This window comes from Lynx rufus, unplaced genomic scaffold (genome assembly GCF_022079265.1).
Source record: "Lynx rufus isolate CCGP_SWC_20201006 ecotype Redwood Valley unplaced genomic scaffold, mLynRuf1.p SCAF_8, whole genome shotgun sequence".
NCBI lineage: Eukaryota > Metazoa > Chordata > Mammalia > Carnivora > Felidae > Lynx > Lynx rufus.
The window spans coordinates 42,967,290-42,990,674 of record NW_025814896.1 but is presented as its reverse complement, the minus strand read 5'-3'; the positions used below and the strand labels follow the sequence as shown (position 1 = coordinate 42,990,674).

General features: G+C 52.9%; 2 protein-coding genes across 4 annotated transcripts in view; one reads left to right on the top strand and one right to left on the bottom strand.

The window, feature by feature from the left end:
* Positions 1-10,177, top strand: part of RRBP1 (ribosome binding protein 1) — a 65,842-nt gene extending 55,665 nt beyond the window's left edge. For 2 of the 3 annotated variants that reach the window (XM_047068342.1, XM_047068341.1), the window contains exons 13-24: positions 2,443-2,535; positions 2,617-2,700; positions 2,856-2,945; positions 3,651-3,743; positions 4,176-4,247; positions 4,851-4,946; positions 5,502-5,585; positions 7,337-7,444; positions 8,179-8,262; positions 8,525-8,623; positions 9,099-9,242; positions 9,765-10,177. In XM_047068342.1, the coding sequence (XP_046924298.1) occupies positions 2,443-2,535; positions 2,617-2,700; positions 2,856-2,945; positions 3,651-3,743; positions 4,176-4,247; positions 4,851-4,946; positions 5,502-5,585; positions 7,337-7,444; positions 8,179-8,262; positions 8,525-8,623; positions 9,099-9,242; positions 9,765-9,803 (1,086 nt within the window). In that variant the 3' untranslated portion in view covers positions 9,804-10,177. The remainder of the gene's footprint in view (positions 1-2,442; positions 2,536-2,616; positions 2,701-2,855; positions 2,946-3,650; positions 3,744-4,175; positions 4,248-4,850; positions 4,947-5,501; positions 5,586-7,336; positions 7,445-8,178; positions 8,263-8,524; positions 8,624-9,098; positions 9,243-9,764) is intronic. The other variant, XM_047068343.1, reaches the window with a different exon arrangement.
* Positions 10,178-15,556: 5,379 nt separating this feature from the next.
* The window catches only part of DSTN (destrin, actin depolymerizing factor), a 35,684-nt gene continuing 27,855 nt past the window's right edge, over positions 15,557-23,385 (bottom strand). The window contains exons 2-4 of the mRNA XM_047068904.1: positions 22,570-22,877; positions 19,237-19,313; positions 15,557-16,794 (exon numbers count right to left, since the gene is read on the bottom strand). Coding sequence (XP_046924860.1) covers positions 16,685-16,794; positions 19,237-19,313; positions 22,570-22,877 — 495 coding nt within the window. The 3' untranslated portion in view covers positions 15,557-16,684. The remainder of the gene's footprint in view (positions 16,795-19,236; positions 19,314-22,569; positions 22,878-23,385) is intronic.

Sequence of the window (23,385 nt, the reverse complement as noted above, 5' to 3'; positions counted from 1 at the left end):
GGGGCCCCTCGGAGATCCGTGCCAGGGGGCCCCTCGGAGATCCGTGCCGGGGGCCCCTCGGAGATCCGTGCCAGGGGGCCCCTCGGAGATCCGTGCCAGGGGGCCCCTCGGAGATCCGTGCCAGGGGGCCCCTCGGAGATCCGTGCCAGGGGGCCCCTCGGAGATCCGTGCCAGGGGGCCCCTCGGAGATCCGTGCCAGGGGGCCCCTCGGAGATCCGTGCCGGGGGCCCCTCGGAGATCCGTGCCAGGGGGCCCCTCGGAGATCCGTGCCAGGGGGCCCCTCGGAGATCCGTGCCAGGGGGCCCCTCGGAGATCCGTGCCAGCGGGCCCCTCGGTGATCGTGCCAGGGGGCCCCTCGGAGATCCGTGCCAGGGGGCCCCTCGGAGATCCGTGCCAGGGGGCCCCTCAGAGATCCGTGCCAGGGGGCCCCTCGGAGATCCGTGCCAGGGGGCCCCTCGGAGATCCGTGCCAGGGGGCCCCTCGGAGATCCGTGCCGGGGGCCCCTCGGAGATCCGTGCCAGGGGGCCCCTCGGAGATCCGTGCCAGGGGGCCCCTCGGAGATCCGTGCCAGCGGGCCCCTCGGTGATCGTGCCAGGGGGCCCCTCGGAGATCTGTGCCAGGAGGCCCCTCGGAGATGCGTGCCAGGGGACCCCTCAGAGACGCGTGCCAGGGGGCCCCGAGGCCAGCGGACAGTGTGCCCTGTGCGCCTGCATCGTCCCCCTTACCCTCCTCCTCCCTCTCCTTCATTTCTCCTTAAGGTGAAGAGGGGAACGTACCCCCCCCCCCCGGTGCTTTTTCTCATCTGGGCCTTTTGCCATTAGGGTGCAGAGACTGAGCGGCCATGGGGCTATGAGCCCTTCTGGCCTCACTGCCTTTGAGCCCAAGGTTGGCTGTCCTCAAGTTGTTTTTCTCTCTGGCCACTTTCTTGGGGCCCATGAGATCCTGGCCCAGTAAGTCCTGTGGTTGATCTTTACCGTAAGTAGCAGAAGGACAGCAAGCTGTCTATAGGTCCCGGGATCTGTGCCACCCAGCTCGGCGGAATGTGGGTGTCTCCATGTTTGGGGCCCCACGTTGCCTCTGGAGCCCTGGGCCGGGAGCCAGCACTGAGCTCTGGCCTGGGGACGTGGCCTGCAGTGGCAGCCATGGGAGGCCTCACCCACCCCCTCTTGCCACCCGTTTCCGTCCTTGATGAAAGGCCCCGGGGCAGCTAGCCCTCCCCTCCCAGCCTCGCTCATGCAGAAGGAATGTCTGTCCTGTTATCATGAGCTCTGCAGTGACTTTCATGAGCCTGAGGCCCCAAGACAAGGCAGGAGGTGGAGGGCTGGCCTCGGGTCAACAGCTGTAGTTAGACTCCTCGGAGGTGACCTGGAAGCCTGTGGCCTTTCTGTGGCAAATGCAGGAGCTGTAATGAGAGATGTCATCTGCAGTCATGCAGCCAGATTGATAGGAGCTGGTCTCTGGGTCCTCTGGCCCTTGCCTGGGATTCACGTGGCCAGGGGGCCTGAATGGGGTCATGAGGTCAAGGATTCAGAGCAGGCCACCGGCATCGACCAGCAGCGTTGTTTGCATCGGTGGTGAGCCAAGAAGGGTCCACTTCTGAGACTTGAGTACAGATCACATGGGTGCTGTGGGCGGACGGGGCGTCCGTTTGTCATGCACATTCCAGAACAGCATTGGAAGGTCCTGATCTGGTCAGAGTTCTAGTGTCACCTTCAGGTCTCCAGCCATGCCGTCGGCAGCAGGTTCAACCTACTGGGCACAGGATACTAGATAAGACTTTCTTTTAGCCAGAAACCTCCCCGGGGTCCTCCTTGCGCTTTGCGTGGGAGCCTCAAGGAGGGCGGATGGGGTCTGGCCTGGCAGCCTGGCCAGTGTGAGTCAGGCTTCAGAAGAGCCAGGACCCCAACCAAGCCCTTAGCCCTTCTGGGTGGGTCCCTTCCTTTGCAGAGTGGGGGTCCTGATCCCCGCTGCTCCTGGCTGGCAATAGCCCTTAAGTGGTGGCTGCTGGGAGATTCACCTGTCCTCTGCCTCCCCCTCAGCACCCCCCCCCCCAGCAGCTTGGTCGTCCACATGCACACAGGAGCACGCACATGCTCATGTGGAGAGCTCCAAAATTCAGAACCGATGGTGGGTAGGTTCCTGCTGGGGGGTGTCAGGAGCCTGCACCTGCCACGTGGGCACCTTGCTGTCTCCCCGTCAGCACTGAGATCTGTCGGGACTGACCCAGCGCAGGCCGAGGTGGCCAGAGCCTGGCTGCTGAGGTTGAGCCCCCACTCCACCGCCCCTTTTGGTCCCACAGAAGCTACCTGTCTTCTCCTTTGATTCTGTTCCTCCCCCGAAGAGCTGAGGTGGGGACCGGGCATCTCCAGGAACACTCCCTGGGGTTGCCCTAAGTGTCACAACTGAATGCTGCCCTCCCCCACCCACCCACCACTGCTCTAGGAGGAATCGGAGAGGCAGCTCAGCTTGACCGAGGCACAGACCAAGGAAGCCCTGCTCACCCTGCTGCCAGCGCTCTCTGGCTCGGCACACCAGGTAGGAGGCGAGGTGGCTCCCGCGGGACCCCACTGCCCACAGGAAATGTCTCCGGGCCCTACCTCGTGTGTTTTGTGGCAGAGTTACACCGAGTGGCTGCAGGAACTCCGAGAGAAGGGCCCCGAGCTGCTGAAGCCGCCACCAGCTAGCACAGAGCCCTCCTCGGTAAGCACGGGTGCCGACACACACCCTTGCCGGGGCCGCCGCGGTCACTTCTGCTGTCCCCTGTCGCTGGGAAGGGAGGATGCCCGGAGCTGCCTCATCAGGCAGCTGGGCGAAACCTTTGTGCTTGGCTAGCCAGACCCCTGTTCTGCCCTCAGGACCTGGCCTCCAAGCTGAGGGAGGCCGAGGAGACCCAGAACAGTCTGCAGGCTGAGTGTGACCAGTACCGCACCATCCTGGCGGAGACGGTAGGGTGCGAGAGGCAGGACCTCTGGCAAGGCTCTTGGCTGGGTGACCCTCACGGGGCTGCCAGGAAAGAGCTCTCAGAGCCTCCAGGCAGTGGGCAGGCCATTGGCCCTGGGGGAAAGAGCCCTGGGTTCAGACTCTGGCTCTGTGCGCCCTTGGGCGAGCCGTTGCCCCTGCCTGGGCCCCAAAGGGGATGAAGGAGGTGCTCAGGCCTTCGTTGCTTCTGAGCGGAGGAGAGGGCTGGGCTGCGGGTTTGGAGCTGGGGGTGCAGAGACAGTCGGGACACGGAACAGTCTGGGAAAGGAAGAGGTGGGCATCTGGCTGACGGCGGGCTTGCAGCCACTGTCCGTGTGACTGCCAGAGCCACACTAGGTCTAGACCTCCTGCCCGACCCCGTCCCGGGCCTGAGATCAGCGCTGGTGGCAAACCCAACGGAGATGAGAACCCTGGTGGTGTCCTTCGGGTCACAGACCTCATTCCCCTGCATGGCCCACGCACAGCCTTCGTTCGCACACTGGCCAGAGACCCCACTCCGGGACTGTGGCCCGCCTTCCTCCCCATGTGACAACTATGACGAAGTCAGAGCTGGGCCACACTGACAGCCAGGCAGCCATCCCAGAGGAGCCAGGGGCACTAGGCTGCGGTTGTGTTCATGGGGGTGCGGTCTACAGGCAGAGGGGCCCCGCCTCAGTGTCCCTTTCCCCCAGGAGGGCATGCTCAAGGACCTACAGAGGAGCGTGGAGGAGGAGGAGCAGGTGTGGAAGGCCAAAGTGAGCGCCACGGAGGAGGAGCTCCAGAAGGTACTAGAAGGGCCCTGAGACCCTGGCCTGGGACCGGTGACCTGGGCGTCGCTCCGGGGGGGTCCGCCTTCCCTAGGAATTCAGACACAACTTCCCAAAGGCCCACAGCTAGATCAGAATTCATCAAAACCAGGGGGAGCGCTGATGGGGTCGCGTGGGTCTCCTGGGAGACAGGAGGCAAGTGTGCTGGGTTTTGGCGATGCCACATAAAGTGTTGATTACGGAGTGACCGCCGACTTCTCCGTCTCCAGGGCACCCCCACCCCTACCCTAGGGAGAAGCTGCTGGTCATGCATGAGGTGGGCGGGCACCACTGGGCTTCCTGGGAGAGGGGGCCCCGTCCTGCTCGGGTCCGGGGACACGTGGCACCGCATCCCGGGACCGTCCCCTCCCAGGGGCTCGCATTTGATGGGACCTTGCCCTTGCTTTGCAGTCACGGGTCACAGTGACACATCTCGAAGAGATTGTAGAGAAGCTGAGAGGAGAACTTGAAAGTTCAGATCAGGTAGGCGCGGGGGCTCTGCCCAGAGGGCTGCTTTCCTCATTACAGAGGCCACCGTAGTTCTTTCTCCCTCGTGGACTGCACGTGTTGAGAGGGGCGGAGGGATCTCGTCTGTCCTGCTTTTCTTTCTTGAGAGCCACTTGGCACCTCAGAGCGGCCCGAGATAGCGGGGGGCCTGTGCGGGATGCCCGGCCCCAGCACACGGCCGCGTCTGCGGCATGGGAGGGGCGCCGGGTGGCCCCAGGGCTCTGCAGACACGGTCAGCCCTGGCCTTGCGGAGGGGGCCTCTGGTGCCCACCTAACAAGGAGATCTAAAAGCTCTTCCCCACCGTGGAGTCTGGAACACATCTGGGCCCAGGAGTGCCAGAGTTCAGGACGGCGTTCTGCTGCCAGGGACTCATTTCTGCCTGTCCTTGGTTGGTTCTGCTGCCAGGGACTCATTTCTGCCTGTCCTTGGTTGGCCCGTCGCCAACAGGCCACGGAAAGTCTCCCAGCTCCTACCCCAGGGCAGCCAGCCTTGTTGCGCCCCGTCACCCTGTCCCCCGTGGTCAGTGCCTCCTGCTGGCCCGCTCGAGGCCTGTGGTGTGTGTGTGTGTGTGTATCCAGGTGCGGGAACACACCTCACATCTGGAAGCAGAGCTGGAGAAGCACATGGCGGCCTCCAGCGCCGAGTGCCAGAACTACGCCAAGGAGGTGGCAGGGGTGAGTCTGCCCGGCGAGGTCTCCAGCCCGTCCTGGGTTTCTCCTTCCATGGTGCTCATTAATAGGAACTCAGAGTCTGGGCTCTCAGGCTTCTGCCGTGGGCCAGCTGACCTGAGAGGGGTGTCATGGGCGAATGGCAGAAAGACCGTGCCACCAGCGGGGAAGCATACAGCAGGACAGCCTCGTGAGGCCACTTCCTTCCCTGGCCCGGGGACACCATTTCAGAGGCAAATGGGCTTAAATCTGATACCGTTTACTGACTGTTCAGAGGCGGCACCCCCCCCCCCAGTCCTGGTTTGATTTCAAACTTTTGGCCGTATTTTATAAGATGGTCTGTAAACGAAGATCCAAGACAGGCCTGTAGTGGATTCTGTCTTCCCCACGTCTTCAGAGAGAAACCGTAGTTTGGGGAGGCCGAGGAGCCCCTGCCAGGCCCACGCTGCTCCGAAATGCTCTCAGGGCTTGGAGCAGCTTGTGTGCGTAGGTGTTAACTCATAGGAACTGGTTTTCTTTTCTCCTTTTCCCCCCATCACCTGGATTCGTTTTCTCTCCAAGTTGAGGCAACTTTTATTAGAATCTCAGTCTCAGCTGGATGCAGCCAAGAGTGAAGCCCAGAAACAAAGCAATGAGCTCGCCCTGGTGAGTGAGCGTGGACGGGAGGGGAATGGTGCCAGGGCGTGTGTGCGTGTGTGTGGTTCATCGCCCAGTCGTGGTTCTCCACCCCGTGCAAGGTCACACGGCACGGTGGAGTGGGGGTGTGCCCCGGTGTAACCTCTGGGGCCGGCTTTGATCAGCCGTGCTGAAGGGGCTCCTTGCGCGTTGGCCCAGAACTCAGAGCTGGGCGTGTGGCTGCCAGGGCCAGTGCTCGGGCTCTAGTCACACATCCCCTGGTGCGGCCTGGCCCCATAAAGGCACTGGGAGCTCAGGGCAGGGGTTCTGGGAAGTTCAAATCTCCATGAGCCCTGTGGCTCAGCACTACCTCGCCCTCCGTGGCCCTCGGGTGTTTTCTCACTTCAGCAGTGGCTCAGACCCATTCAGTCAAATGTATGGGTGGGCACCGAGGCAGGGGGATGACTGGGGGTGCCATTTCCTGCTGTGTGGGGCTCCCTGCCGTGCAGGTGACCTCGGGTCCTCTTAGTTGTCTGCTTGGGCAGCTGCCCGGCTCCCTGCCGCCCGGCAAGGTCAGTGAGGCCCCACGGAGTCGGGCCTCCCCCGTCCTGGTCCCAGCTGTGGGACTACAGCCACAAGCCGTGGCCCCGGAGGCCACAGCCTATTCCGTTGGATCTGTGGTCTTTCTTCACACCTTGAATTCACTGTTAACACTTAGAAATTGGTAGATCTTGGATACAAACACACGTGCCTGGTTTTTTGAGAGGAGACGGAAGGTCTGGTCCGTGGTGCTGGCGTTCTCACAGCAGCATCCATGTTGGGACACGAGCTCCTGACTCCACAGGGGCCCCTCGGGTTATTAGGGCCTCACCTGGGACTGTCACACTAGAGGGCAGGTGCCATCCATGCCGAATCACCTGAGCCCGAAAGCTGCTAACCTAAGCCGGGTCTAGGCGACCAGCCTTAGGGGTGCTGTCCCAGTTGAGGTCGTGTGCAGAGAAGATCCCCAAATTCCTCATCATCAAAGGCCTGCGCATTTTGGGGTCACCTTTGGGGGGCTGGTGTTGGGAAGGAGGGAAGCAGGAAAGGGTACCCGCACACTAGGGGTACCCTTTGGAGCAGGGCCTTTTGGAATGGGGCCCGAGACCATCCATGCCCGCTGGAGAGCTCGCACCGAGTGCCCACCCAGATCCCCCGACTAGAACCTTTACCAGCGCTTCGTGGGCAATGCTGCTTCCGCTTCAGGTTGGAGGCCCAGTGCCTGGGGGGCCACCACGTGTGTCACCTGCTCCCAGCGATGGAGCTCTGGTGTGATGGGACCTTGATAGGCACGTGTCCTCTCGTGATCTTTTTTAGGCCCTAAATCGTGGGCTGCATCTGGAAGGAATCCAGGACAGGGACATAGGCAGTGTTTGTGCAGAGCCTGTCCACCGCCTCTCCCTCCCGTTTGGATTCCTTAGCTGTGTGTGTGCCGTGTCCATCAGGGGTCACCTTGCTCCCGGGGAGGGCTCCACCGCTGGCTTTGGAGCAAAGCACGTGGATGGGACCAGCGTGGGCCCCTCAGAGTTTGGCTCCGGTGAGGGATCATGGCACTGGCCCCCTGCCCAGTGAACCTGCATGGGGACTCTGACAGAGGTCATAGTTCCCAAACCAGGTCCCCCATAGGGGCTCCAGCCGTGGAGAGCCTGTGCCGTCCTCCTGAGGGGCCTGTGCGTGTGTGCGTGGCACGGTGGGCGTGTGTCTGGCTGTGTATTTGCACAAACCCACCCTCCCTGTTTCAGGTCAGGCAGCAGCTGAGTGAGATGCAGAGCCACGTAGAGGATGGTGACGTAGCTGGGTCCCCGGCTGTCCCCCCTGAGGCCCCCCCAGCAGAGCAGGACCCTGTCGAGGTTAGGGCGGTGAGCCGGTCCCCAGATGTCTGTCACTAACAGCCCGCGTGGGCCCCCTCGAGCCCAGTTGGAGAGCAAAGGCGGCAGGCCTCTGTTCCGGCTAAACACTGGCAACTTGCGGCCTCCAGCACCTGCTCTCCCCACCCCGCTCTGCCCCGAGAGGGACCACCAGGTTCTGAGGAAGTCCCAGAGCAGAGGAAGGGGCAGGGAAGCGGCCAGACGGAGAGGGGTCGGGCGCTGGATCTTAACAGTTGTGCGCAGGAGTGGGGGGAAGAGGGAGTCGGGGCGGCTGGGCCTGCAGTCAGGGAGTCTGGTCTCCCGCCCGGGCCCTCGCCGGCACGTCACAGCAGGGTGCTTGCCCTCCAGACTCTGGACCCAAGTGGCTGTAGTTGCGAGCCCTCAGCGGGAGGTGGGGGCCTGTCACCAGAGTGGCAGTGGTGGGCACGACACTGTGGGGCTGGGACTTGCACGGTGGCTCTGAGGCCTCCTTGTGCCGTGAGTCTCAGGAAGGGTGTCTGAGGTCGGCAGAGGTGGTGGCTCTGGACCCGGGGGCCGAGGCACCGTCTCCCCGCAGCGGGAGTGTGGGAGCGACTGTCAGCCGGCTGGTGGGCAGCCAGGGGCAGGGAAAGGCCGAGGGGGCGCAAGGAGCTAGGAGACGGCGCCTGCCCAGGAGCCCTGGTTCCCAAGGGGGTCCTTCACCGGGTTCCCACAGTCTGTGCGGTGTTTCCACGCAGCTGAAGACGCAGCTGGAGCGGACGGAAGCCCTCCTGGAGGACGAGCAGACACAACGGCAGAAGCTCACGGCCGAGTTTGAGGAGGTCAGGCCCTGCCTATGTAGCCCTCGGGGTGTCGGGGACAGTGGGGGTGCGGGCCGGGGTCTGCCAGGCGGTCTGGCCTTGTCCCTCCCGGTGGGGGGGGGGGGTGCCACACAATCCCCTGCCCCGTGCGTGTGGGTCCCGCCTGCTCTCCCTGGCCACAGCCTTAATCCCCTCCTGGTGGGCGTCCCCAGGCGGACCTGTGGGACCTGTGGGGTGTGTATGGCATCCCGCCCATGCCCCGATGCCCTCTCTCTACACCAAGGCTCAGAGCTCGGCGTGTCGGCTGCAGACAGAGCTGGAGAAGCTCCGCAGCATGGGGCCCCTCGAGTCTTCAGAAGCGGAGGAGGCCACGCGGCTGAAGGCAAGGGGGCCCGGGGGGTCTGTTCCAGGGCTCAGGGTGGGGTCAGGAAAGGAGCACCACCTCTCCCACCCCGGCTCTTGCCACCATCTCCCACTGTCGCTCCGTGCGGTGGGAGCCATCTTGAGGCCCCTCGGGCAGGGTCCAGCCTCATTTGGTGGTGATGGGGGTGGTGGGATGTCTAAACTTTCGATGTCGCACACAGCAGCCACCAGTCAGCGGGGCTGTTTACATTAAACAAAACTGGAAGTTCAGTTCCTCGGTCAGGCCACAGTACGCCGTAGGACATGCCCCGTGTCATAGGAAGCTCTCCTGGTAGTGCTGGTAGCTGGGACACAGACCTGTCTCTGGGTGACCAGGAGACCACATCCTCTCGCCGCCTTTGGCAGACTCCGGCTTCCCGGGCATATAGCCACGTGGTCTTTCTGCTGTGTGCCATGTGACAGCTGATCTCCTTTGATCCTGTGACCACCCACAGGAGAGACTAGAAAAAGAGAAGAAGTTAACCAGTGACCTGGGACGCGCTGCCACCAAATTACAGGAGCTTTTAAAGACGACCCAGGAGCAGCTGGCAAAGGAGAAAGACACGGTGAAAAAATTGCAGGAGCAGCTGGACAGAACAGTGAGTGTCCTGGCCCTAACCGTGGCCTCGGCTGCCCCATCCCTGGAGCTGGGCCCTGGTCCAGAGCAGAGCAGACCCCGTGGGAGTCCCAGGACTCCCAGGACGCAGGACAGATAGGAGACCCAGGCCTGGGGGGGCCGGAAGTGGTGGGGACAGACTCCTGAAAGCAGGTGGCAGGACATTCAGCCTGCTGGGCCCAGCACCTGCCCTCCTGTGGCTCCCCTTGGTGGGAAGTACGTCTCTGGCCCCCACTGCCAGCTAGGTCCTCGCTCTGCAGCCTGGGGGACCAGGGTCCTCACCCAACTCAGGGCCCTCCCTCTCCTGTGTCCCCGGCTCCTGTCAGCCCCCGGAGTCCACTCTGGTTTTCCAGACTTGCTGGGCTGGGTGTTCTCTGAAAGTATTGGAGTGGTGGGGGTTGTTAATCCCAAGGGGTGACTGGAGGTCCTTAGGAGTTTGGGGTGAGTGCTCGCCTTGGCTCTTTGACCCCAGCCTCTCCTTCCGTCTGCCCACCTTTGTTCGCAGGAGGACAGTAGCAATTCAAAGGAGGGCACTTCTGTCTGAGTCTCCTCTGCGGGAAGAGAAGTTACTGTTCAACTTACCAAAATGCCTTACACATTCCTTACAGATAAATAAACCAACCAACAGCGTTATCCAGGCCCAACTTCCAGTAGCTCTGAGAGAAGCCATTAGAGACGAGAGTCTCTTAGAATCACAGAAATAGATCTTCCAGACCCCTGTTTATAAAAGAACCTTTGTCACGTTTGATAAACACTATTCCCCAGGACCAGGCCTGGACCACCACCGAGCAGACGCCAAAGTCCTTATCAGCTCCGTGACAGACCCCAGGGTGTGAGCTGGGGAGGCTGGGGCCTCTGGGGACCCGTGTGTCAATCAGTGCAATTGTTTTCTCTCACTGGGCTGGGGGCTGGGAGGCGGGCGGGTGGGGAGCCTCAAAGGCTGTGGGACAGACTGGAGGGTCACAGCCCGGCCCAGCGAGGCAGCAGCCCCTCAGCCCTGGGAGAAGTTGCCAGCAAGAACTGATGTATGACCTCCGGATGTTAATGCCATTAAAACCAACGTTGTCGCCCGGCACTTCGGTCTTGTCTGGTCTGCTGGGGCTCCCTGGCCTGGCCGCTGGGCCCAGGATGAGGAACGAAGAGGGGCTGTCTCCCTCAGGGGAAGAACAAGCGTGCTGTTTGGTTCCCCTGAAATCAGGAGATTTGCAGCTGTCTTGGGGCTCCCCCAGCACTTCTCCCGGTCATCGCACCCAGTGGCCAGATGTGCTGACCGCTGCCCCCACCCTTCAGAATCGGAGGCTACCTAAGCAGGCCACGGGTGGCCTAGGCTGTTGTCTGGGGTGAGCTCTGTGAACGAGCAAGGGAATCTGTGTCCTGACTGAGGCTTGGACGCTCCTCTGTGCCTCAGGGGTGTGGTCCAGAGCTGGAGCAGCCAGCCCAGACTTGCCAAGATCCTAAGACCCACTGTGTCTGGTGGCTGGAGGCAGCGTGGTCTTGGAGGAAGCAGTGGGAATTGAGCTTGAGCAACACCTGGATTGGAGGGGTCGGGTCCCAGGATGGGTGGGACCAAGCCAGGAGCAAGCAGGTGAATCTGAGCAGCCTGGGGCTTGGTGGCCAGCATCAACCAGTCCTGTTAAGGGGTTGCCTCGAGCAAGCACTGTCCCCTTTCATCACCCTCTTGAGCCTCAGGCCTGTGACAGGAGTTGGAGTGGCTAGGGAGAGGGCACATACCCTCACAGCAGGTCCAGCACGATGGGGAGGGTGCCAAAGAAGGGCAATCCAAGAACTAGCCTCCACTGCCTGCTTTGGGACCTCCGTATGTCAGGAGTCAAACCCGCCAGAGGGCACTTCTGTGGGTGGCCGTCACGGGAACCCTGAGACCCAGGCAGCATGTTCTCAAGCCGGCAGCCTCCGCACTGAGCAATCCTCTCGAGGCCAGGCAGTACTGCCTTCAATCTGCAGGACCCTGACCTGGTCCCGGCTCCTGTGGGCCACCTAATCATGCTACGTGGCACCTATGTATTGCAATGGTATTGGCATAAAGGATGCTGGGAGTTTGAGGAAGGCTCCCCAGAAAAGTGAGCTTAAGCTGGAGTTCACCAGAGCAGGAGATGTTTGTCAGGGGAGGGGAGAAAGGCCCAAGGCCAAGGGGATGGCAGGTGCAGGGACAGGAAGTGAGGTCGAGGGGGCCTTGTAGAGCCAGGTTACAAAGGACAAGGTGTCCGGACAGGTAAGGCAGTAGGGGCTGTGAGATTTTTAAGCAAGAGGAGACCCTCCTACCTGTCCTAGAACTCTGGAGGGGGCTTACGTGGAAAGAGGAAGCCCATGCTTTCTGGCAGGAGACTGAACAGAAGTGACTGGTAATACCTGATGCTGACCACGTGCCCAGCCCTGCCCTTGGTTCTCACGTGAAACTTTTCAGAACCCATGGGCGGTATACCGCCCGCCCCCCCTCCCCGCCATTTTACAAAGAATCCCCACAGAAGGGAAAGCTCACCTGGTAAAAGGCAAGGCAGGTTTTAAACCCACCTTATTGTCAGTGCAGCACGCAGCCTGGAGGGCCAGCTGGAGAAGAGTTGTGGAGTCCATGGACCCCATGAACAGTGGCCACTGAACACCCCCCAAACCTGTGGTCCCTCACTGTACCTTCCATGTCCCCTGTGCACGAGGAGCAGGGATTCTGTGCTGGAGGACTGGCCCTATGGGGGGAGTCACAACCCTCCTCCCGCTGACACGGTGGCCTTAAGGCAAGTGGTTTGGGGCCCTGGTCAGTCTCCTGTTGGAAAACTGAGGCCAGACTTGGCCCTGCGCCAGGACGCCCACCTCAGAATTGTCACCAGGCCCTGTGAGCCTACATTTCTAGTAAGTTCCATCCCCTTGCCATGCTGCAGAATTGAGAACCCCTATGTGGGGTAGATGCCCTCTGAAGGCACAGGAACGGGGGGGGCTCTGGGGCAGGAAAGGCACAGAGAGAGACCTGGGGGTACCAAACTGCCACCTTCGGGTATTACAGGGCGGCAGCTGCTCCCTGGGTTCTGGCTCCAGCCCTACCCCCTGCTCAAACCACGTGGTAAGAGGCCCAGTGTCCACTGGTTAAGAGGAGGTAAAACAAAGGCAGGGTGTGGGGCCCTGGGGGCTCTGAAAATGCCACGTCGGAGACTACCTGCCACTCAGGCTTTAAGGGCCCATCATCAGTCTTCCACTCCACACGCCCCAGCAAATGTGCCATGCAGCGCTGAGGCCAGGTAGAAGGGAACCCAAGTTCGCCAAGCAGCCTGATAGGGTTTGCCTCTGCCTGGCCTCCTCGCCAGGGCTGTTCCTGGGCAAGCTTCCATCACCAGGCTGGGGAAGGAAGAAAGAGCCATTCAGGAAGATAACAGAGACAGCCACCCTTGGTAGATGCTAGAACAGGAGGCTGATAGGCACCTGGTGTTTGTCAACATGGCACAGATGCCCTGAAAGCCTGGCTCATCGGCCCGGCCATTCCTAGCTCTGCGTCCTGCAAATGGAGTACCAGTGCGGCACAGGACAACCGGCTCTTGCAGTCGCTTGCTCAGTTCAATGTGGAGGCAGGAGTCACCCGGGCTCGGTTAGAGCACTGGCTGGCCCGCCAGCCTGCTGACAAAAAGCCATGCTCTCCCCTAGGTCAGGCTTCGCAGAGGCCACAGCTGGGGCTCAGCACTGCCACTGCCATCAGAGACCCCCGACAGTGCAAGTGGGAGAGTTCTGAGAACATCTAGTCTACACCCCGCCCTTCAGAGGCTCCAGGAATTGACCTGAAGCTCCGGGGTCACACAGCCCATAAACAGCCATCTCCAGACCTGGGAGCCCCATCATGCCAGCAGCGACTCTTGTGACTAAGTTCCTCTGGTCATCTCAGCATGATATTTAGTAAAATGTATACACACCAGGATGCCTGTAGGCAGCAAAAACACAAGGTTTCAGAAACCACCAGACACCCTCCATAAATGTCTTCTAAGCTTCCTTCAGGTTTGGGTCTAACAGGATTCAAAGCCCAAAAAAACTCTCGCCCTTTCCTGCCCCAGTTCCAGTCTCATCCCTGGCGCTGAACAAGATTAACCTCAGAATTCCAGATGTCAGAAACAAGGAATTCCCGTGGGATACAATGGGAATAGCTTAGGGACAGAAAACAAGAAATCCAAATTGTAGTCCCAGGGCTGCCCAGTAGAAGTTGTGTGACTTTCCTTCCTGGGCTGCCTACCAAGGGCACTGGCTAGGGGCTGGGGAAGTCTCAAGGGCAGACCTGGCCGGCCAGATGCAGCTCAAGTTACACAAGCCTTCTTTCCACCAAAACTCTGGCTCCTAGAACTGCACCCTCTTGCAGCCACAATGCAATTATGGGTGACCCTTGAACAACTCGGGGGTTAGGGGCAAGATACCCCTACCTGCATAGTGAAGAATCTGTGTATTACTTTTTTGTTGTCTTTTTTAAGTAGGCTCTACACCCAGCAAAGAGCCTAACATGGGGCTTGAACTCACGACTCTGAGATCAAGACCTGAGCTGAGATCAAGAGTCAGGATTTAACCGACTGAGCTACCCAGGCACCTGTGTATTACATTTTTTGACTCCTCCAAAAACGCTACTAATAGCCTCCTAGTGACGCAAAGCCTTACCAATAACAGATTAATACATTTTGCAAGGTATGTGTATTATACACTGTATTCTTACAATAAAGCTGATGTTAAAATTATAAGGAAAATCCACAAATAAATGGACCCACACAGTGCAAACTTGTATTGTTCAAGGGTCAACCATAATGACCCTTCTTCTAGCTGCAGCTCAGCTGGAACTTGGTCTGGAGAGTGTTGCCGTGTTTCAGAAATGCCCAGATCACGGGAAAGTGATGTGTCCCTGGGCATATCCAATCTGTTAGTCCCAAGAGCAACAAACCAGTCAAGAAACAGAAGCTGCCCTTCCTGTGTGTGTGGACAAGCCAGCCCTCTGGGCAGTTCTGCAAAAAGGAAACCACTCGACTGAGCCTAATTCTATTATCTGAGTCGCTGTGCTGTTTTCTCAGGGATTAATATTCCCTGAAAGAACGAACTTCACAGTCAAGCTCTGAATTTGTTAGCAATGGCTTTATTTGCTTCTTTCCCGGGGCAAGAGAGTATCACTTTAGTCAGCTTTCCACAAACACATTTTTGTAATGTGTTTACACTTGTAAAAATGTAAATGTGTTTGCTGAGAGCAGAGTATACCTGCCAGTTTTACTCCTCACCAGTGTTGGCTGAGGTCTCAAACTCTAATTCTGCATCAGAATTACCTGGAGTCCTTGTTAGCAGGATTCTTGGGCCCCAACCTCAGGAATCCAGTAAGAATCTCTCAAAAGTTCCCCTAGGTAGAGATAACAAGTAACTATTAGCATCTTCCCAATTTCTGGTGTAAGAGTGGAGTGTTGGAAGACGTTTACGTTCTCTTACATCCCTGCACCAATTTGAAATCCTTCCATTCCCACAGCCATGCATCCCTCTCCTATACCCCCAACACACACGCAAATGCACACACACCAGCAGGAAAGGGTGGTTACACAGGTAGCGCCACATGTCACAAGCTAAAACCACAGAAAAAAGCTTCCTTCTTTTAAAACGCTTTGACCAAATACCTGGCTGTATCTACATGGCTGATTCTGGAGTAGGGCAGCTGTGGCCTGTGATGCTTCTTGGGCAGGCTGTTAATATACACGGTCTCTGAAAGCACTGCTTTGCAGTAGAGAAAATAAGAAACTCCGGAAGAAAGAATGACAAGCAGTCCATCAGTAACAGTAAGCCAGTAGCCGGCACTGTCTTCTAGACCTTTTTTTTTGTTTTTTGAGAGCGAGTGTGGAGGAGGGGGCAGAGGGTGAGAGACAGACAGACACACGGAGGGAGGGAGGGAGGGAGGGAGGGAGAGCAGGCTCTACATCCAGCCTGGAACCAAACATGTAGCTTGATCTCATGACCCTGGGATCATGACCTGAGCTGAAATCAAGAGTCAGATGTTCTTCAACTGACTGAACCACCCAGGTGCCCCTAGACAACTCTGAAAGAAGTATTTTGATTTAAGTGTAACTTTTTTGTCTCCCAAACAAATCAGGAGATATAAGCCTGCTGTTTGAATACACATTTAGAGTAGGAAAGGATTCCCAACTTTTACACCAACTTCCTCGTTCAATAAGAGGAGGAAAGAACTGTGATCTTAACTCTAATGGTCTGAAATACCCAAACCTCCACGCCTTACCCCACTTATGGAAGGCAAAGTCCTCCATCCCCAATTCACCGTGAATAATTACACGAGAGGGAGTTAAAAATGCTTCCTTTATTACATAAAGCCAATACTGCTACTTCTAAGTCCAACCGTGTGCATCTCTACACCGTTCAAAGTGTCGTTATGCCTGTGATGTTAAGGACAATCACTTGCAAGTGTCATCAGGTAGTGGCTTCCGTGGGTGTCATCCATTACACCTGCTCCCCATTTCCCATACAATCCACAAACTGCTCTAGGAAATTTGGAAGTTCTCCCAGGCCCCAGCATAAACATGTACCTAATGTTCTTCCACACTTTACTGTACCAGAAGCAACAAAATTTTGAAGGAGACACAATTAAAGAGGTCACAAGTGTCCCAGCTTGTCAATACACCATTTTATCATTTTCATTAACAAAGTATATTACAATGGAGCCCTAATTTGTGTTATAATGAAGTCGTTGCAAGGTATTGCACATTCTCCTGAGGACACACCATGATTTGATTTCCAAGATGCAAGGTCACTCTCAGAGCAGTCTCCCGAACTAGCGAATGGAGAGCTTACTGCAGGTGCAGAGAGCTGCTTCCTGTATTCCAACCGCGTGCTCAAAATAGTGCTTTGCAAAATCAGCGCCGGTTAGAAGTGTGCACAATTCTGAGGCAGTCTCCATCACACAGTTGCTAGAATTAGAAGGCTGCCTGACTTAGTCTTACTGTAGTTAGTATATTAGTGCTGTTACATATGGTGAGGAGATTTATTTTCTAGTATGCAGTTTAGCTCCAGAGAGAATAAATTTGGGCCAAAATTATAACCAGATTATGACCAATTCTCTAAGCAAAGAAACAAAGTAACTGCTGAGGTTACAAAGATGCAGTGATTCTCTTCACACGGCCTTGTACTGTTTTGTGAACTGCATTATTAAAAATCATGAGTTTAACAAAAATCTTTACAAGCCAACCCATCAAAAACAGGCATCTGGCCAATAAGAATTTAATTTCACACCAATAAAACTTCAGATTTTAGATTTATTTAGGGCCATCTGCACATGTTTATAGAATATTTAATTTACTCTAACAGATGACAAGACAGCTCCCCCTCAGTGAGACCCTGGCCTAAACATTTATATAGCAAGAGGATAACATTAAACATGGAAGCTTTCAATTTGTGGCACTGAATGATGGTCTACACAGGGCATCCTTCAAAAGCTACAATTAAGGATCCACCTAGCTTTTCAGCAATACAAGCCCGATTGAGGTCTTCTGGCCCATTTGCTTGACATTCGTGTTTTATGCCTAGGAAGGAAAAACAACAATTCTATTTAAGAATTATAGCAGTAATTTAACCTATTTCTCTAAGACAGCAACTGTTTTAAAAGACCAGCGCTAACATGGATAGACAAACTGTGGTATATACAAACAACAGAATACTACACAGTGAGGAGAATCAATAATCTGTAGCTACATGCGACAAAATGAAAGACTAACAGAACGCTGACTAAAAGAAGCCAAACTTTATAAAAACATACATTCTAGATGATTCTATTTGTATAACAGAAAATCAGCCAAAGCTATTTTATACTGCTAGAAGTCAGGGTGCTGGCTCCACGTGGAGGAAGGAGTAAAAGAAAGTGGTGTGACTGGAAGGGATATGAGGGAGACTTTTGGGGTGCTGGTTGTTAAATCAAGAAACCACCATTTTGTTCAGTTTGTGAAAACTGAGTTCTACAATCATTTATGATGCATACTTTTCTATAGCTACGTTGTACTTCCATAAAAAGTTAAAAAGCAGGGGCGCCTGGGTGGCGCAGTCGGTTAAGCGTCCGACTTCAGCCAGGTCACGATCTCGCGGTCCGTGAGTTCGAGCCCCGCGTCGGGCTCTGGGCTGATGGCTCGGAGCCTGGAGCCTGTTTCCGATTCTGTGTCTCCCTCTCTCTCTGCCCCTCCCCCGTTCATGCTCTGTCTCTCTCTGTCCCAAAAATAAAATAAACGTTGAAAAAAAAAATTTTTTTTTAAAAAAAGTTAAAAAGCAGGTCTAGTAATTTTCTTGGTTTTTAAAATGTAAGTAAAAATATGAATTCAGTGTTTTGATTGCACAGTTGATTTTAGGTTAACTACACTGAAGAATAAGAGTATTTACATAACCAGCATCTCCTTTGCTCTAGAAGTTAGCTCTCCAGTGGTATTATACTATACATTTAAGAACTCAATCACAATGAAAACTACGTAAAATGTGTTACTGATTGCTTTCTCAGAAAAATTACATCACCACGCTGCAGAATCAGCTCACTTAGGGAATCACATACAGTAGCTTCTCTGTAAACAGCCACTGTTTTTCAAACAGCTGCATTGTTTCTGATTGTTCATAATTTTAAGACCATTTCTTAAGCTGCAGAAAGTACAGCAGGTCAGCCTTTGGACCACTTAGACTGACTAGAGAAAGCCAGTAATGGTTTCTCTAGGGAAAAAAAAAGCAACAAGGTGACCATCTTTAACATCACCAGGCCAAGTCTATATAGCAATTCCATTTCCTTTACTGAAAGGCAACACAGAATAAGGACGGTAAGGAATCCATTGTCAATCTTTTTCAGTTGCATTGTGGAACGTTAAGGAGTCCCGCTAAAACATCAGTTAACCAACCAGTGAACACACTTCGGGCGGTGGGGGGGCGGGGAGAGCAACATCAACCCAAATGCCTGTGGAATCTGACATCTGACAGGCCTGAACTATGCAGCAGCAGGCTTCAAGAAAAGAAGTGAGTTTTCCTAAGCAAAACAAGCTAGAGCAAACCTGTTCCACTACAAGAATATAGAAGCCAGCCATGGTAAAACCAAACAAAAACCACACTGGGCCAAGCCCTATGACCTTGGCTCACACAGCTGTTTGGAGCTAGCCACGGCAAGGAAGGTGGTGGGACACCTCTTAAACTGAGCCTACACAATCCAGACCAAGCCTCCCATTCTGCTATGGAGAGAATCAAGGTCGAAGGAGGTTAAGCGGTTTGGGCCAGGGTCACACAGCAGTTAGATTACAAGCTTAGCCCTCATTGCAGGCCTTTGGGCATTTGCCCCATGCTCCTCCCATCATACCAACATTTCCTCTTGGCTGGAGGCAGTAAGTACGGTCAGGACATCTCATCAGGAGCCCACTCACCCAGTGGCAAGTCAGAGATAACTGGCCAGTTCAAGAAGGGCACTTTCCTTTGGACACAGATGAGACAATTAGCTAAAATCATACCATTCCAAAGTAAAGCTAGAGACAGAGTATCCTTTCCCATTTATGAATGTCTCTTTTATGCAACTTTATTATGTCAACACATTCAAAGGCTATAAATTCACTACTTAGTATGACCAACACAAACCAATTAATCTCCACATGCCGTGTGAGAGACTCAGCAGCATCCCAAACTAGTTTAAAACCAGCCTAAACAAGTCCTATGCGGGCAATGTCCAGAGAATAAGGTGTTTGGGGGCTTTTTGTGTGTGCCCCCTACTCCTACCCCTCCCTGAGAATAAGGTTTTCAAGACAAGCTGTTCAGACCAGGAGTGACCAGCATAAGGCAGAAGACACGCTGAAAGCCGGGTTCAGTCTTCCAGGTTTTTCCTCAAACCAGGCAGCACGTGCCTTCTTTGTCACCACGACTCTCCAAAGGAAATAAGGTGCTTCTTAGAAAAGATGCAGCCCCCAATTCCAGGCTCACCACACCTCTAAATATTTGCAAGTAAATCTAATCCATACCTTGAAACTTCTTTTTGATTGCATCCTTGGAGCTTGCATAGATCATTTTACTTTTCAGAGGAGCTAGTTCTGGTGCCCTGGATAAAAAGATGCCAAAAATGGAAAAAACGTTTAGAGAAAGTACAATTTACACTGTGTTAAGCATTTGCATCAGTGATAGGGGACGGTCCTCAGAATCTCCCAGGAGAGTTTTACTAACTACCCAATTTTCCTATTTCCCACCTCCTTAGAGATGTCATGATGGACACGCATACACACAATGGCTCAGGTTGACTAAGGTGGAAACAAACTAGAACCACTGATTTAAAATCAGATTAGCGGTCCGTAATAAAAAATCCCCACACTGGTCAATTGACTATATCACCCAATTTGTTTTCTTTAAATTTTTTTCCCCATTTTTATCAATAAGTTCAGGCAAATTACAACCATCTTTATACAAGGTTTTTAACTCCTTCTGGTTAGAAAAAAAGTTTCAAAACACAGAAAAGTACAGAGAATAATCTGTAAATCAAGTATTTGCCACCCTGAATTAAGAAATGCTAGCAACTTAAGCATTTTTGCTTCAGATTATTTGTAATATATTCTTTTTTAGAAAACAAAGTAAAAGTCCCCTTCTTACCCCTCACCAATCCCTTCATCTACGTCTATTCCAACGGCAAATTCTGACCACACAAGTATGTGCTTTCCATCTTAGTCTCAAATAGTAAAAGAAATCACAAGGATTTTTTTTTTAAGCATAAGCAATTCAGCATTAATATGCCTTAATTGTCAATATTACTATTATCTTGTATTTACAAAAATGTTAGTGTCTCCCTCCTCTTGAATGAATACTGGAAAGCATGCTTCACCACTTTCTTCACCAGCAATATTGAAAAATAATAGCAATATTATCAGAAATATTAATAGAAAAATAATAGAAATATTAACAATGGACAGAAAACTCTCATCCTATCCAAACCCCTTGTCCATGAACGGATCATTTCGCACAATACCATCAAGCCCCACTGCCTCCACTCCCCACTATCTACATACACTCCTAGATGGAGTACAGTTAAATACTTTTAAACACCCAATGCTTGCATTCAGCTGCCATGTTTCTAGACAGTCTTCCACAGCCATTAGCGACAAAGGCTGGTGTGGACCTCACCTAATCCACTCCTCCCACAGCGGGCAGTCTCCATCCTTGGGAACCAGAAAACGCAGTCTGTGTGTCTCTCAGGTGCTTATTCCTCCCAACCTGAAGTTCCAAGGAGGGAGGCAGGGCCATAACCACCACCTCAGGTCTGGAAATTGCTTGAGCTGCAAAGTTACCTGGGTTCTTTCTTCACACAAAATAGGTCAGGGACAGGAAAAGGCATTAGCTGTTCTGATTCTACTCTAACCAAACACATATGTAGTTAGTTAATTTTGAGAGCGTGCATGCACACATGGGGTAAGGGCAGAGAGAGAGAGGGAGAGAGAGAAAATCCCAAGAAGGTGGGATCCTGGAAATCAAGAGTCTCATACTTAACCAACTGAGCCCCACAGGTGCCCTCTGACCAGATTTTTAAAACACCTTAAGAGCCATTTCCTGGGCCCTAAACAGAGCCTGCTGTGGGAAACTCCTATACAATTTTACAATTTCTTAAAGGAGCAATGCAAAACAAAACACTGCATTAACACTGAATTTCCCTTTCTTCTTTCCAAATATTCTCCAAATGTCCTTTAATAAGGACGTATTGTATTCACAGTGGGGGAAAAAAGTATAAACACCAGGGGAAAAAACAGCGCAAAGGAAGGAAACAGGCACCAACTTAAAAGCCTAATCCTTTAGCTGCCATCTCTACCACTCAGCTATAAATCTTAGAAGGGCAGAGGCTTTACCTGTTTTCCTCACAGCTGTTTTCGCAGGCCCTAACACAAACGCTGGAATGTAGCAGAAATAAAAGTTCAAATCAGGAATGCGTTCACCTGAGGTCCCATTAGCTACCATCCTTACGTATGTATGTCCGTGGCTGTCAGGCTTGCGGAACAAAAAGCTGCCGCCAAACAAGCACCCTGACCCCATATTTATATCCACACAGCATCTTGGTTTAACCAAGTTCGATAAAGGCTTGCTGCAATGTAACTGAGGAGTGATCTAGAGTTACATTCCTTTTAAACCAGAATTCTTTTGACTACCTAGCTCCATATCCCAAGCCATTGGTGGCACACAGTTAAAAGCTAAGCCCCTCCTCGCTTTGCCCTGCCTCAAGCAAAAGTATCAAGGACCCTCGCTCCCCCAGAATCAAAGGCTGTCACCATTCCCCCTTCCATCGGAAGCTAGAGAATATTCTGTGTAAGAGTTCCTTATCAAGGACAGTAGCATAATACAACTAAGTAAGACATACATGTGTGACTGTCAACTCAAGCTTAATCTCAAACTTACTTGAAAAGACGAGAATAACTAATTTAAATAGCCTTTCAAGAAAAAGGCTACATCACCTTTATAACATTTTTTCACCATTTAGAACAATGTCCAGTAGAGCTTTCTGCAATGATGGAACTGTCCTGTCTGTGCTACCCAGTAAAGTGTCCACTAGTCATATGTAGCTACTGAGCATTTGAAATGTGGCAATTGGACTAAAAAACTGAATTTTAAAATGTATTTAATTTTAATTATTTTAAATTTAAATAGCCACAGTGGCTAGTGGCTACCCTGAGCTAATCACAGTTGTAATACCAGTACCGACTTCAAAAGTAACAAAGCACAGGGGGACAAGGATGGGTGATTTAAAAAGTGAGGAGTTGGTTCCTGCAAGACATGTTGCAGAAGGATTTTGGTGCGCTAAACTTTCTCCTCAGGATTCCAGGAAGAATTTTTTGAGAAACTGTAACTTATAAGAAGTGAGTCCAGGGGCGCCTGGGTGGCTCAGTGGGTTGTGTTCAATTTCAGCTTGGGTCATGATCTCACAGTTCATGAGTTTGAGCCCTACATCAGGCTCTCTGGTGTCAGTGCAGAGCCTGCTTTGGATCCTCTGTGTCCTCTCTCAAAATAAACAAATATTTAAAAATTTAAAAAAAAAAGTGAGTTCAGAGAATGCATAACATCTAGCTCCTGTCCCATCTCCTACCAAAAAATTCAATTAATAAAAGTCATAGTCTTTCAAATACACAGAGAGTAAAATTTAGTTTTCATCCCACAAACATCAATCCAGCTAAGACATTATGAAGCCCTAAAAATAAAAACTAAATGACAACGACTGCAAATAGCTTGACTGAAAATCATTTTGGCCCTAGGAACTGGTTCTCCAAGTGCCAACAATAAGAGATCAACACTGAGTTTTACAGAGCCTCGATATTTCTGATGCTTACCACAAAAAAAACATCAACTCCTCTTTTCTGGATTCCTTGGTTTCAAAGCTTGCATCATACAAAGCATAGCGACAATCTTTTTCAGGAAGCATTCCCACAAAATGCTTGAAAGGATCGGTTATGGTTACACCAACATCTCCAACCAAGATCTCTTTCCCTTCTTCTACAATGATGCACTTTTTGTCTGCACTGAGACAAAAAATGACAGCCTTCTTTCTTTTCTTGATTTCTTCTGGTGTGGAGCACTTCCGAACTTTCATGTCATAAAAAATGCGACATACTTCATCTGCAACTTGCACTCCTGAGGCCTATAAGGGGGGGAAAAAATCAGAAGGAAGCTTACAACTTTTATTGTGCCAAACATAAAAACACTATGTAACTTTTTGTTATAGAATGTCATGCACTTCAAATTTTTAAGAACTCATCATCCAACAGAAAAACAAAATCTAAGCTGTAATCACTAATTTCAGGCATTGAACTTTTAAAAAGATTACATACATAAAATATTCATCACTATTATATGGGAGTAAGAGAAGACTGAGCGACAGCAACCCCTCCTACCCTAAAACCTAGAAAAAGATGCTTCCTTGAGGTGGATTCTTTTCTTTTTGAAGTGGTTGTTCAGAGCCCTGCCGGGGACTAGTCATCTCCCAGTTTGGGTTAATGATACCCAAAATTATTTTCATAATGCACAACAGAGGGACAGAATGGCTGGGTTGGGAAAATCCCATCCCCCCAGCATATCTTTCTCTAATAAAAGAGGAGTTAAAAGGTCTTTGTTCTACTCACATTTCAAAATCATGTGATTAATATTCA